The 13996-nt window shown below is 43.6% G+C and overlaps 1 protein-coding gene, 2 non-coding genes and 1 pseudogene across 3 annotated transcripts; 3 read left to right on the top strand and 1 right to left on the bottom strand.

The window, feature by feature from the left end:
• The first annotated feature begins 431 nt into the window (after positions 1-431).
• LOC132447105 (U2 spliceosomal RNA) lies at positions 432-617 on the top strand. Its single transcript, XR_009523037.1, has one exon. It is a non-coding gene; the product is annotated as a U2 spliceosomal RNA (small nuclear RNA).
• Positions 618-1566: 949 nt separating this feature from the next.
• On the top strand, positions 1567-1762 carry LOC132447102 (U1 spliceosomal RNA; annotated as a pseudogene).
• A 3689-nt stretch (positions 1763-5451) lies between these two features.
• Positions 5452-5607, top strand: LOC132447104 (U1 spliceosomal RNA). The gene has a single exon (XR_009523036.1). It is a non-coding gene; the product is annotated as a U1 spliceosomal RNA (small nuclear RNA).
• Positions 5608-6294: 687 nt separating this feature from the next.
• On the bottom strand, positions 6295-9515 carry LOC132446174 (protein phosphatase 1A-like). The gene is made up of 4 exons (XM_060036323.1): positions 9382-9515; positions 9091-9202; positions 8838-8937; positions 6295-6306 (listed from the first exon to the last, which is right to left on the bottom strand). The coding sequence occupies exons 1-4, from the start codon at positions 9482-9484 to the stop codon at positions 6295-6297; spliced, it is 327 nt and encodes a 108-aa protein (XP_059892306.1). The 5' UTR covers positions 9485-9515.
• Between the last annotated feature and the right edge of the window lie 4481 nt (positions 9516-13996).

The following is a 13996-nucleotide window of genomic DNA, read 5'->3' as shown; positions in this document are numbered from 1 at the left end:
TCAACTCGAACTCATTGGCTGCAATAGAGTTCCGGGTGTTATAGATATATATTTATTTGTCATTGGACAGAAGTACAACGACATTCAGTGCACTCACGTACTGGTCTCATTTAAAAAGGTAACATAATAAATAATAAATAAAGAAAGAAAATACATTCAACATTTCGTTCACTCACTGCTTCACCTGTAGTCTCATAGAAGCCTCCACTGCTCCAAACTCTATTTGTGAAACATGCAGACGGCCTAGTGAGACTGCCAGCAGGCAGCAGCAAAGAGATGTAGCGACCTCGGTTTATTTCTCCAGCTTTCACAGACACACAAACACGCACACAGATTGCTTGGTCTTTTTTTTGTTTCGTCGTTGTCTGTTAAACCGCCAAGTGGAGCGACGTGTCTGGGAACCTCGCCTCTTGGTCTGAGCATGTGGGAGCATCGCTTCTCGGCCTTTTGGCTAAGATCAAGTGTAGTATCTGTTCTTATCAGTTTAATATCTGATACGTCCCCTACCCGGGGGTAGGGGACCTATTTTTGGAACTGGGAGATGGAAAAGGGGCTTGCTCCGTCCACTCCACCCATCGACCTGGTATTGCAGTAACTCCAGGACCGACGCACCCCTCTCTCACTGTGAAAAACTAAACTCCTCCTGAGAGTACACCCGTCCGCCTGTAGACAATAAAGTGTCATTTACAATTCATAAACGCACTGTTTACAATTATTCCAACGATATTCTGTTGTAGTGATGTTATGGTTTGCGTCGAGGCATCGGGGCGTGTGTCGAGTACCTCGGCTCCTCCCCCAGCGAAGCTCCGTATCGAGTAGGATTCACATAGGCGAAATGACGTAGCGCGTGACGTTCGAGGCTTCATCTCGGGCTGTTCCGCGATATGGGTTCACAATTGGCACATTTTTACAAAAAGAAGACCCTACCCAGTTCCAAGATCACTTTTATGGCTATGTAATTAATCACACTCGTTCTCAGATATCATGCAGTTCTATTAATACAATTATTAGTAGGCTACTGTAGTTATAAGACAATCTATTTTGCCCGGGATGACTTAAAACCTTTGTCAAATGATTTGTTCTCTACCATGAGCTCGGGAGATATTTATGAACGGCACACTCACACGTATCACTGAAATGACTTTAATTCTTAAACGATTTGATGTTGTACGAAGCAAACATCACATCATCACAGGAAACTCTTTCTTTCATCATAATTTCATTCCTTGTCCCTAGCGTACTCATTTGAAGCTTCGAGGTCTAACCACTTTGATGGTTCACCTGGCTGCGAGGCTTTGACGTTTCATTTGACGCATCATCTCGCCACCACTATTCGGTTGTTTAAGAAAGAAAAAAGGATTCTTTCTGTGGCGTGTCGATAATTCGGACCTCCTGGTTTCCTTTCGTTATGCTTCCATCACGCTGATTTCAGATTCGCCTGTCATTGTGTATGATACCGGTGGTCTACAGTGTTTATTAAAGTCTAGACATCTCCGAATGCTTTGCAACCGTTCTCCTGGGGAACACGCGTGGGCATCGTTCAGCCCACCTGAACGTGTACAACTCATACTTACCTGGCAAGGGAGATACCATGATCAAGAAGGTGGTTCACCCAAACGCCTAAAAATTGAAAATTGGTTCACCCATAGCGAGGCTCAGCCATTGCACTGAGGCTGTTGCTGACCCGTGCGAATTCCCCATATGTGGGAATCTCGATTGCATAATTTCTGGTAGTGGGGGACTGCGTTCGCGCTCTCCCCTGGTCGTGTTGTTCTAAAGAAATAATAGCTATGAATGATACCACCCTGAGCACGCCCGATCTCGTCTGATCTCGGAGGCTAAGCAGGGTCCGGCCTGGTTAGTACTTGGATGGGTGACCGCCTGGGAATGGCTCATGACCCCCCAAAGTCCCTATCCCTCAACACTGGGATCGATCCAAAAGGATCGAGGATCAAAACGGACGGCTCCATCTGGTGGCCACTGGTGGGTGGTTTTATTTTCTTTATTTTCTTATTTTTTGTGTAAGAAACACTGGTCATTTAGTACCGTAAAAGAAGAGAGACTTTGCTTTGATTATCTTATTTGTTTTGAATGCACCGCTCAACTCGCATGGTCCCACGTGGGGTACATAGTTCTCAGCAGCCAATCAGAAGCTACGCAGGCCACGCTCAGCCTGTCGGCTCGGAGAGGAAGTGCAGTCGCGTTGCTCTTCCGGTCTTTTCGGATCTCGGCCCGGGAAGCGAGGGCAGCTGTGTGTTAAGGAGAAGAGGAAAACTAGAGAAAAAACCCAGAGTGAAACCTGTGAAAAAGGAAAAAGAGTCGGAGCACTTACCCAGTAGAGGTCCGGAGCCAAGTGGCTGAACGAAGGAGAGTTACGTCGGTAAGACGAATTCATTATCCGATGAAAAGATAGCTTGACGCTTACCGTCGTCGTCCATGCTAATGCTAGCTCTGTGCTTAGCAGGCTAACTGCTTGCCTGTCCTCCGGAGAGCTGCTACGAGGTTCGGCATCGGCATGCTCCACCTTGATACACAGAGCATCGGTGAGAAATTTGCTCTTTAGCTGCTCTGGTGCTATTTTCCTGTTGTTTTCCGTGTGCTGAAAGAAAGCAGTGGTGATATTAGGGAAAAAAGAGTAATTTGATATGTTGTGAGTGTGATGAATATAAAACAATAGTTTATTTTGTATTGTGCAATTTATTGAAGACATTTATGTTATTCCAACTGAGTTTAAAGCAATTAGAGGGTAATTTTTGGTGCAGATCTCGGACATGAATAGGCCTATAGTGTAAGAGTGAACTAAGCACAATTCTTTAATACCTCTGAGTTTAACTCAAAATGTGTACTGTTATGTTATTTGCACATGGTTCAGATGTTTATAATTAATGGTTTTGTATGTTAATGGTTACTTGCCATAAGTATTATTTAAACTGTTCACATGAACAGGTAAATGTGTGAGCACTTTAATATTTAGTTCTCATGAATGATACACTAAAGATTGAACGTTGTACAACAAAGATAGATATTTGAGAATTGAATAGAGATGAAGATTTGTCAGAATAAGATGTAATTGTGTGCATCTTTCGACATCTGATATCCCTAATGATGCATCTGAGAATGGATAGTGTTGAATGTATTGTGTGACCCTGTCTACAGGTCAGGTTTTTTAGAGGACTGAGAGTCTGAGGTTCAGGACAACTATCTGCTGTGAAAGATGGCGAGCCAACTACCCTGATTGAAGATTAGCACCGAGGAGATATTCACGTACACACTCATTCACACAAATAATACATTCACATTACACTACAAGGAACCTTGGAATCAGGTGAACTTGCAACAACTCCTTTGATTTTAAGGGCCCCAACAGACATTTTTGTTTTAAGTGTGCACACTACTTTTTTATTTTTCTTACTGTTTGGTATAATATTTTGCATTTTGTACGAACCAGACAAATTACTTTGTTCACTGTAAAACATAAGAGTGGCTACTCAATTGTTACTCTTGTGTCTGCCTCATTGTTGTTGCTCAGTACAGTGGCTCCTCTCGAATTTGGTCTCTTCTGATTCTGGTCCTGGTCTTATTGTTAGTCCAACTTATATTATACTGTAATTCACTTTTACACTCCTAAAATTGGTTACATTTGTCAAATGATTTGTTCTCTACCATGAGCTCGGGAGATATTTATGAACGGCACACTCACACGTATCACTGAAATGACTTTAATTCTTAAACGTTTTGATGTTGTACGAAGCAAACATCACATCATCACAGGAAACTCTTTCTTTCATCATAATTTCATTCCTTGTCCCTAGCGTACTCATTTGAAGCTTCGAGGTCGAACCACTTTGATGGTTCACCTGGCTGCGAGGCTTTGACGTTTCATGAGGCATCATCTCGCCACCACTATTCTGTTGTTTAAGAAAGAAAAAAGGATTCTTTCTGTGGCGTGTCGATAACTCGGACCTCCAGGTTTCCTTTCGTTATGCTTCCATCACGCTGATTTCAGATTCGCCTGTCATCGTGTATGATACCGGTGGTCTACAGTGTTTATTAAAGTCTAGACATCTCCGAATGCTTTGCAACCGTTCTCCTGGGGAACACGCGTGGGCATCGTTCAGCCCACCTGAACGTGTACAACTCATACTTACCTGGCAAGGGAGATACCATGATACAAGAATTCTCAAAGCAAAAGTATTTTCTTCAAGTATAATTATTTACAATTTCAAACACAACGAACGAACTGGGTGTACCCCAGGGATCTGTCCTGGGCCCTATTCTGTTCAGCATCTACATAAATGACCTGCCATCAGTGTGCACTGGATGTGAGATTCAGATGTATGCTGATGATACAGTCATATATGTTCATGCAAAAACTAAAGCCCAAGCTGCTGCCAAGCTCAGCGACACAATGGTACATGTACATAAATGGCTTACTTGCTCACAGCTGAATCTCAATGTTAAGAAGACAGTCTGTATGTTTTTTAGCAAAAGCAATACTGTATCTCACTGTGAACCCAATGTCTGTGTGTCTGGGGAGGTCATTCAAACAGTTACACAGTTTAAATATCTAGGCATTATTCTTGACTCTACTCTATCATTTAAAGATCAAGTGAGAAAGGTAGTGCAAATAACCAAATATAACCTAGCAAACTTTAGGTATATAAGGAACTGTTTGACAACACCTGTAGCAAAGCTATACATGAATACTATGATAATCCCTCACCTAACATATTGTATGACAAGCTGGACCCAGGCATGTAGCACAACATTAAAGCCTATTTTATCGCTTCACTTTACCACTTTACAAACTTTACCACCACTGTAAGATTCTTAACAAATATAACTTACTCAGTTGGGAAAATATTTTAAAACACAGTGATGCATGCCTAATCTTTAAGATCCTTAATGGGAAGGCTCCTCCACCACTCTGCACTTTTATACAGCAGAAGTCATCCAGCAGCAGAACCACAAGGTCTGCCTTAAGAGGGGACTGTGTAGTCCCTCTTAGGTCCAGTTCATTTGGCCAACTATGCTTTTCTGTGAGAGCATCTAAACTATGGAACCAATTGCCAGTGGACATTAGAAACTCCACCTCACACCATACATTCACACACCATCTTAAGGGCTGGCTTTTGACCATACAAAAATGTGAGCACCTCTCATAATACGTTAATGTTTGTCTTCCTCTATATAGATCCCCTAAGGGTTGTATGGCTGTATGGTTATATGTCTTATGTTTTAATGTTTTAATGGAGCCAGTCCTATGGCATTATGTTTTATTATTGTATATCAATTGCTGTGTGATTTAATATGTTATTTTATTTTCAGCCACCATGTGCCTAGTATAACATCTTGCCAAGGGACTACAGTTGAAAATTAGCCTGCTGGCTAACACTGGCGCATTTACAGAAATGTTAATCAATGTGCACTGTCCTTTAAATAAATGAATAAATACTAAAATACCAAAATGATCAAGAAGGTGGTTCACCCATAGCGAGGCTCAGCCATTGCACTGAGGCTGTTGCTGACCCGTGCGAATTCCCCAAATGTGGGAATCTCGATTGCATAATTTCTGGTAGTGGGGGACTGCGTTCGCGCTCTCCCCTGGTCGTGTTGTTCTAAAGAAATAATAGCTATGAATGATACCACCCTGAGCACGCCCGATCTCGTCTGATCTCGGAGGCTAAGCAGGGTCCGGCCTGGTTAGTACTTGGATGGGTGACCGCCTGGGAATGGCTCATGACCCCCCAAAGTCCCTATCCCTCAACACTGGGATCGATCCAAAAGGATCGAGGATCAAAACGGACGGCTCCATCTGGTGGCCACTGGTGGGTGGTTTTATTTTCAGAAATGTCATGTGCAAGGCCTAGATTATCAAAATCCACTAGTCTGCTGGATGTTTTATTTATTATTTTCATACTTTGAGTGGATGTAGCTGATGAGATTCATACAATCAAGTGGAAAAGTGTTAAATTGTTACATTTTTGGGCTGAATTAAGAAAAATAATAAGAGCCATTCACAGAAGTCATTGTTTTGACCACACAGGGAGTGCAGCCATCACAGTGGGGGTGTATTCACACCTCTGGTTGCGGGAGTGAAGACACAAGGACTTCTAATTGCTTTGGTGTGTTTTTTCTTTCCAATACCCCACCCCTTCTGAAACCCAAGCACACTGAGACTCCAAAATACTTTTACAACTTTTATTTTTCAACCAGAATGTGTTTCATTGAAAAGGCAATCCATATAAACACAAATAAACAAGATCATTTTAGTTAAAAGCTCGCCCACCACGACTAGGTACAGATCTACAGGCGAGAACACGAGAGCATGAGACGAGAGACAAACATGTACTACCATTTGCAAACATTTAGTTAAACATGGAGCTGACAGACATACACACATCACAAGGACAGGCACATATAAATAACAATAATAATAAAAAACACTAAACAATTAAAGAACACACACACACACACACACACACACACACACACACACACACACACTTGTACTCAAGATACAAATCAACAATTGGCTTGTACAGGCTAAAGTGCAATAATGAACATGATTATCCATAGACTCAGGTGACCAATAGGGATGGGCGATATGGCCTAAAATCCATATTGCGATATACATGCAACCTATTGCGATAACGATATATATCACGATATATAAATCATAATAGAACCATTTCAGAACAGGTTACATAGACTCTAAGGAAAGCTAAACTGCTAAATGTATGTCGTTTTGAGAACATTTATTGTGCAAAACTAATCATACAACTGTTGTAGCTGCAGAGACTTTAAAAAAGAAAAAAATCTTCTGTGTAATGACGTATACTTCTCTTAATGAAATTAAAATTGGTGGTGTCTTGTTAATAAAGAAACTAATACTGTGAATTAGGGAAATACGCCCAGTATTATTTAGGCATGGCTATTTTAAATAAAGAAAAATCTTCCAAGTGTGTGCACAGATACTTGCTATTAAAACATAAAACAATAAGTGCAAAATGAACGCATATAATTTTGAAATGAACATGAAATGAGAGCAATCACCAGCTCCTCCGTTTCGCTTTCAGCCATATTTACTTGATGACGAGATGACGATGATGCGTTGAAGCCGGTCGGAGCTCATGGCTCTTTAAATTCCGCGGGTCGCGGACGATGCGATGCAGCTGGTTGCAGCTCGTGGCTCTTTTTAAAATTTGCGGGTCGCGGACGATACGTTGCAGACGGTTGCAACTCGTGGCTCTTTATATTTCGCGAGTCATGGATAGATCGCGTCAAACGTACATTATCGCGATAGAGCAATATAACTAAAATCTCTATCATAGGCCATTTTTTATCGTTTATATCGTATATCGCTTATATCGCGCATTCCTAGTGACCAATCAACAAATAAAGGCTCAAGCTGTTCCTCCCTTTTGTGTTTTCTTTAGCAAACTTTTGTTAAAACTTAAGCAGACAAATACATACAAACATCACAAAGACATGAAGCTGACAAAGACAAACAACATGCATGACAAAAACACAGATTATCTGAACATGAACAACCACTAAAGGGTATGTAAACTGATTGTGAACCCTTTTTTTTTTTTTGGTCTTAATTTGGTCTTAATTTGGTCACCGTTGGTAAGTGACCGTGGTATAAGCGGGAGTTAAGCGGGATAATGCCCTTTGAGGTGTCAATTAGCAGGAATTAATGGACGAAGTGGAGGCGTTCACGCCCATTCTGGCGTCCATTCTGGTATTTTTCCAGAATGGAAAAATACCAGATCGAACTTTCCTTGACCCCACGCCTGATTGGCTCCTGGCGTGGAATTTTGCAACATTGTATACCTTTTCAAACCCTGTGACCAGCCAAATATAAGCCTCCCTCTCATTCAGTCTACAGACCGGCTAGAGACAAGCTGCTTTTTGCTCTGCTCTGAGATTGACGTCCTTCATCAGCTTTATATCTCAGACATCAGCACAAAGCACCAGGGCCTCCTCCATCATGTTGGGAGTAACGCGTTACAAAAGTGGCTATCGATCTATCTACCTATCTATCGTGTTGGGAGTAACGCGTTACAAAAGTGGCTATCTATCTATCTATCTACGTATCTATCTATCTATCTATCTATCTATCTATCTATCTATCGTGTTGGGAGTTACGCTTGACAAAAGTGGCTATCTATCTATCTACGTATCTATCTATATCTATCGTGTTGGGAGTAACGCGTTACAAAAGTGGCTATCTATCTGCCTATCTATCTATCTATATACGTATCTATCTATCGTGTTGGGAGTAACGCGTTACAAAAGTGGCTATGGCCATAACCACTATGTAGGTCTAGCTATGTCATTCATTTTCCTATGAATTCTCTGTGAATGAAATTGAGAAGACTGTCTATCTATCTATCTATCCATTATTATTCCTCGTGTCGGCGCCCGTCGTTTCCTCCACAGCCCTGTCCCGAGCAGGCACCTTGCTAATTTCTTCATCCACTCAACGGGCTTCCATCAAGTCTTCAGGGCTTGGTGGTTGCGCACTGGGTTTCAAATCAGGAGTGGCCTTGTTGGTGTCCATATTGTGATGGTCGGCCGTGATCTTCGTTCTCTGGGTTAGGGTTAGGTACGGACACAAGGCTTTCTTTGTTTTACGGGCATTTATAGATCCAAGTGTGACCGGCTGAATCTGCGTTGTGTTTGCCTGCAGTCAAAGGGTTCATTTTGTTTTGCTAAATCCAGATTTTTTTTTCAGTCATGATCTTTTGGAATTGGCTGCAAAGATAGGGCACACAACACGGGCTTGGGTGCCTTCTTGGGGGCTCTTCTTGGCCGCTTCCTTCTTGTACATCAGTAATAACAGGTTTTGCAGTCATATAGATACCCCACACCCCTTCCTCTTCCCTGTATGGGTTCAGCCTGTTGTACATGGCCTCGATTACACTCCGTCTGTTGACACGCAAACAAACAAGATTTAGTGTTAACAAAAAAACGACTCCCTCTTCTTCATCGTCTCAGATTCCTGAGCGTAGAGAGAGTGTGTGTGTGTGTCTCTGTGTCTGTCTCAGTGTGTGTCTCATTGTGTGTCTGTTTGTTATTTACTTGCTGGCCAGGCCTCCACCAGGTGGGAGGTTGGGCACGGTCTCCGTGGCGATGCTCCGCAGTACAGACACCAGGTCGGGGACCCCCTCGTCCCCGAAGCGTCCCAGCAGCTCTGGACCCCCGGAACAAACACACACACGCATGTGTGAGAAACACAAGAGTGCCTTGCAAAATAAATAAACGCCATCTACGCCAATTCATTATCATACAAGGAGATTCTTCTGGAAACTACGGTGACAACGTGGAGGGTAATTGGCGGTATCGGGGCAGTAGGACGCAGTCCATACTTACCCTCAACCCGCGACTCCAAGTATTTGTCCAGGTCCTCCTCCTTCTTCAGGGCCTCTTCGGTCACCTTGGGCGCGCCCGGTAGGCTCACCAGCACCACGCTCATGTTGTCCCTGCTCCCCTAGGGTGAGGGGGGGCCTTGCAGATGCACAGAAAACATGTACCTTTAAATTGCACTGATAAAACTATTTTCCATCAACTTAATAAAAAGAGTTTGAGGTTACAAATTATAATTAAGAGGTGTCCCTCTTCAGGATCCTCCAGCGGTCCTTCAGCATGACGCCCGTGCGGCCGTTGTAGTCGTGGTCCAGCAGCATGCGCTTCCAGTTGCCCTCGCCGTGCTTCCTTCCGCGCTATTTGAGCTTCCCGATGAGCAGTTAATCAGTGTCCATGTGGTCCATGGAGCTCAGTAGGGACCCGGTCGGCCCAAAAAAACAATCCGTGTTTTCTTGGGAGTATTTTGTAGGTAATATATATAATGCATGTATATACGTATATACATACACATATGTATGTACTTATAAACACGTTTCGTTTTTGTTTTTTTTAGAGCTACAGCACCTTTTCCCACGGGGCGACAGTGTCAATATCTCGCACGGCCGTGCCAAAAGAGAAAAATTAAAAAATAAAAACAATATATTGGTCAGGATATTCATCTTTTGATTTCCCTAAAATTGGCATTGGACATGATGATAATCTATTGCCGTACGGGGAAGGTTCTGGACTCTAAGAGAAATGGTTCTTCTTTTCAGTTTGTATCTGTTTGTTTACACAACCTCGTCTATTGGTAAGGTGCATGCCCCGTGGTCGTGAGTTTGAGTCCGAGACAGTGCGTCAAGTCGGACAACACAAATGAAAAGATTATCCATGGAATAGTCCCTTCCATTTCGGTGGAAAACTTTCCAATTCTTCTGTAAAATATTAGCAGTGATACATCCTTTTAGAAGTTCACGTGAATGTAAAAGCTCCAAGGTGGATAGGCAATCTTCATATATTGTATTTATTTTTTTAGCTCAAAGCCAAAAAACAGCCAAGAAAGCGTAGGTCCAATCCCGTAATATCCTCTGCAGCACTGGGACTTTAGCTACAAAACGATTTATATGGTTTGAGATTTACTGGATGTGTCGAAACCCGTCAATATAGGGCAGGATCTGCTGAGTGGTCAGGTCCCATTGCGTGGGGGGGGGGGGATAGGGGGACCGGGTCAGGCCACGGTGTCCCTCTTCAGGATCCTCCAGCGGTCCTTCAGCATGACGCCCGTGCCGCCGTTGTAGTCGTGGTCCAGCAGCATGCGCTTCCAGTTGCCCTCGCCGTGCTTCCTTCCGCGCTATTTGAGCTTCCCGATGAGCAGTTCATCAGTGTCCACGTGGTCCATGGAGCTCAGCAGGGACCCGGTCGGCCCAAAAAAACCATCTGTGTTTTCTTGGGAGTATTTTGTAGTTGAAAGGTGGACAAAGTAGTGTTTTAGTCTCGTATCATCTGTCTTCCTGTGGTGGTTTAGCAGCGGATCCAGAAGCGGGTCCTCTCAACATGGTAGCCAGAGAAACGCTTTTGTAGGGCTTGTGCGAAACGTCACCTTTGGGGGTTTGAAGGGGTAGTCTGGCGTGAAAGCGATGTCCAGGAAGAAGACTCCTCCCTCGTACACGGAGCCCGGGGATCTCAGGATGGTGGAGCGCCACTCATAGATGTTGTCTCCCTTGGGCCCGGCGCTGCAATTTGGCGAATTGACAAAGACCGCTGGGCTTTTCCCTCTTCGCTCGCCGCTAACTAACCAGGGAATCCTGGTTAGTTTATTTTCCTCCGCTTAGCGCCACTTAGCGCCACTCATAGATGTTGTCTCCCTTGGGCCCGGCGCTGCAATTTGGCGGAGGGTCCAGTGTGATGTCTGCCAATTCCTTCTGAATCCTTTTGGCACTGGTGGACAGTAACTTGGAGGTCTTGTTCATGCTGGCTTTGCTTTCCCGTTTCTTGCGAGGAGTGCAGGAGGGGGACCAGAACACACAAACAATAAAGAACCCAAACCCGTTAACCCCACTTAACCTAATAACACAACAAGTTATACAAACGAAACATGAAGACAACAAATAGGCAGTTTTTCTTTTTGAACAAAACATTGAATTCGATACATTCAATGTCAAATAAAACAAGTAAATACATTTTTTAATCTGAAGCCAGCATGTCCTCTTTAAACGGTTTAATACTGCTGGCTTTTCTGCAGCAACGTCTTCCTTTCCAGCGGTTTTGGAGATTTGTGCTCCCATGCTTTTGGTTTAACAAAGGAACCCAATCGATGAAATTAATGAACAATGACCGCAAGAGAAAAAGCGTGATTGTGGAGCTATTGACCCAACATCATGTGTGGGTGTAGTTTTCTATAGAAGTTTACATGTCCCTTAACTTAAAGAAAATAAAAGAAAAAGGAAATGCTTTTGAACAAAGACCGCTGGGCTTTTCCCTCTTCGCTCGCCGCTCGCCGCTCGCGTTGAGCTGTTCTCGGCGATGCACTGGTCCGGTCAATCCAGAGGTCCAGAGCTGCTCCTCCTCAGAGTCTGTCTCTTCAATCTGGTCAGGGCTTTTCCCTCTTCGCTCGCCGCTCGCGTTGAGCTGTTCTCGGCGATGCACTGGTCCGGTCAATCCAGAGGTCCAGAGCTGCTCCTCCTCAGAGTCTGTCTCTTCAATCTGGTCAGGGCTGTATCTGGTCCTCTTCGAGGACCAGATACAGCTTATAAAAACAGACCAAAATATCTTCAAAACAAAATCAAGAATACAGGTACCAAGTGAGAAAAACAATACATTTCTACAAAACTAAAATAAATGACACGAATGATGTCCCACTACGGCATCGGTCGAGAGTTGAAGATTAAACCAGTCATCGTCTAGTTGTTTTTTAAAGCTTTACAGAAGCTCAAGAATGCAGTTACCCTCAAACATGTTTACTAGCAAACAAACAACCACACACATAAACAGGTACATATACCTGCTTACACAGACACACACACACACACACACACACACACACACACACACACTTATAAAGGTAAGCCGAAATCGTATTTTCACATTATGTGACAGGAAGTACCTAGGTGAGCAGACTGAAACATTTTTGTTCCGTTTCCTCTCCTAAACCAGGGACAGAAATGAAATCTTATTTACAGACTGAGACTGAGAATAGAGACCTTGTTGGTGTCCATATTTCGATGGTCGGCCGTGATCTTCGTTCTCTGGGTTACTGGGTTAAACTCGCTTGGCGTAGGGTTTTTAGCCAGGCATTGGAGGGCCTTGATCTCGACGTCCTGGCAGGTTTTATTTAACAATCAACGTGAAACAATCAAACTATGAAGGAGTCGCGGTCTCTCTCGCTGCCACGAGCCCTTCCTTCCTGCTCCCGACCCGTGCTGTGCTGTGCTGGTCCTCTTAAGATGGCTCCTCCGCTTTCGGCCAGGTGTCCCCCAATCACCCTGATTGAGGAGCCGAATGGGCTGCTCTCCATCGCCGGCTGGTGGGTGGGGGTGGTATACCCAGTCCTTTACGGTACCCCGGGCCTGTCCAGGCCGAGGCTTCCGTGGCGGGATGCCACAACGGACACAAGGCTTTCTTTGTTTTACGGGCATTTATAGATCCAAGTGTGACCGGCTGAATCTGCGTTGTGTTTGCCTGCAGTCAAAGTGTTCATTTTGTTTTGCTAAATCCAGATTTTTTTTTCAGTCATGATCTTTAGGAATTGGCTGCAAAGATAGGGCACACAACACGGGCTTGGGTGCCTTCTTGGGGGCTCTTCTTGGCCGCTTCCTTCTTGTACATCAGTAATAACAGGTTTTGCAGTCATATAGATATTCAGAGCTCTGAGAGAAGATGGGAAACATAATCCAACAGGAAAAGGCTTCCTTAACAAAGCATGGAACATGAGAATAAAGCTATTGATCACATGGATATCGATGTGCTCCTCCTCAGAGTCTGTCTCTTCAGGTGAGCAGACTCTCACCTGGCCGGACTTCTCTCTCCTCATGAAGGCTGGAGCCACAAAGGACAGGCCTGAAAACACACTGTTGTTCTTCTTCTTGGCTTTCTTTGGGGTAGCCTTCTTGACGGTGGCGGCAGGCTTCTTGACAGCAGCCTTCTTGGCTTTAGGGGCAGCAGCCTTCCCCTAAAAAGGTTTTTATTTATTCTTTTCCCTTCCACACAAAAACCAAGCCGACCAATCTGAAATCACCTAAACAGGCTTGATCAGGTTAATCTCAGATTAGTGGTTAAGAGTTTTGGACCAATAATAGCAACCTGCAATAATATAAGTACACCAAGTAAGGGGGTTGATATCACTTCTGGACATTCAAATGATCACAAGTCTGAAATTTCTACGCTAAAAGAGTCTAGACACGCACACGCACATTTTTCATAAGCACTCGCCACGTTATCCGAAGAGATCAGATGGTATTTACAATAGATGCATCACTATGAGGACTTATACATTATGTACACATTAGTCTGACATACTAAAAAACACACAAACAGAATGAAGAGAAAGAAAACAGAACAAATAAAAACAAAAGGTGCCATTAAAAATAATAAAAAAATACATCTCTATCTTGACGTTGTGTAAAATGAAAGCCAGGGTTCGCAA

Source organism: Gadus macrocephalus, chromosome 18 (assembly GCF_031168955.1).
Source record: "Gadus macrocephalus chromosome 18, ASM3116895v1".
NCBI lineage: Eukaryota > Metazoa > Chordata > Actinopteri > Gadiformes > Gadidae > Gadus > Gadus macrocephalus.
This window is presented reverse-complemented; position numbering and strand designations above follow the sequence as displayed.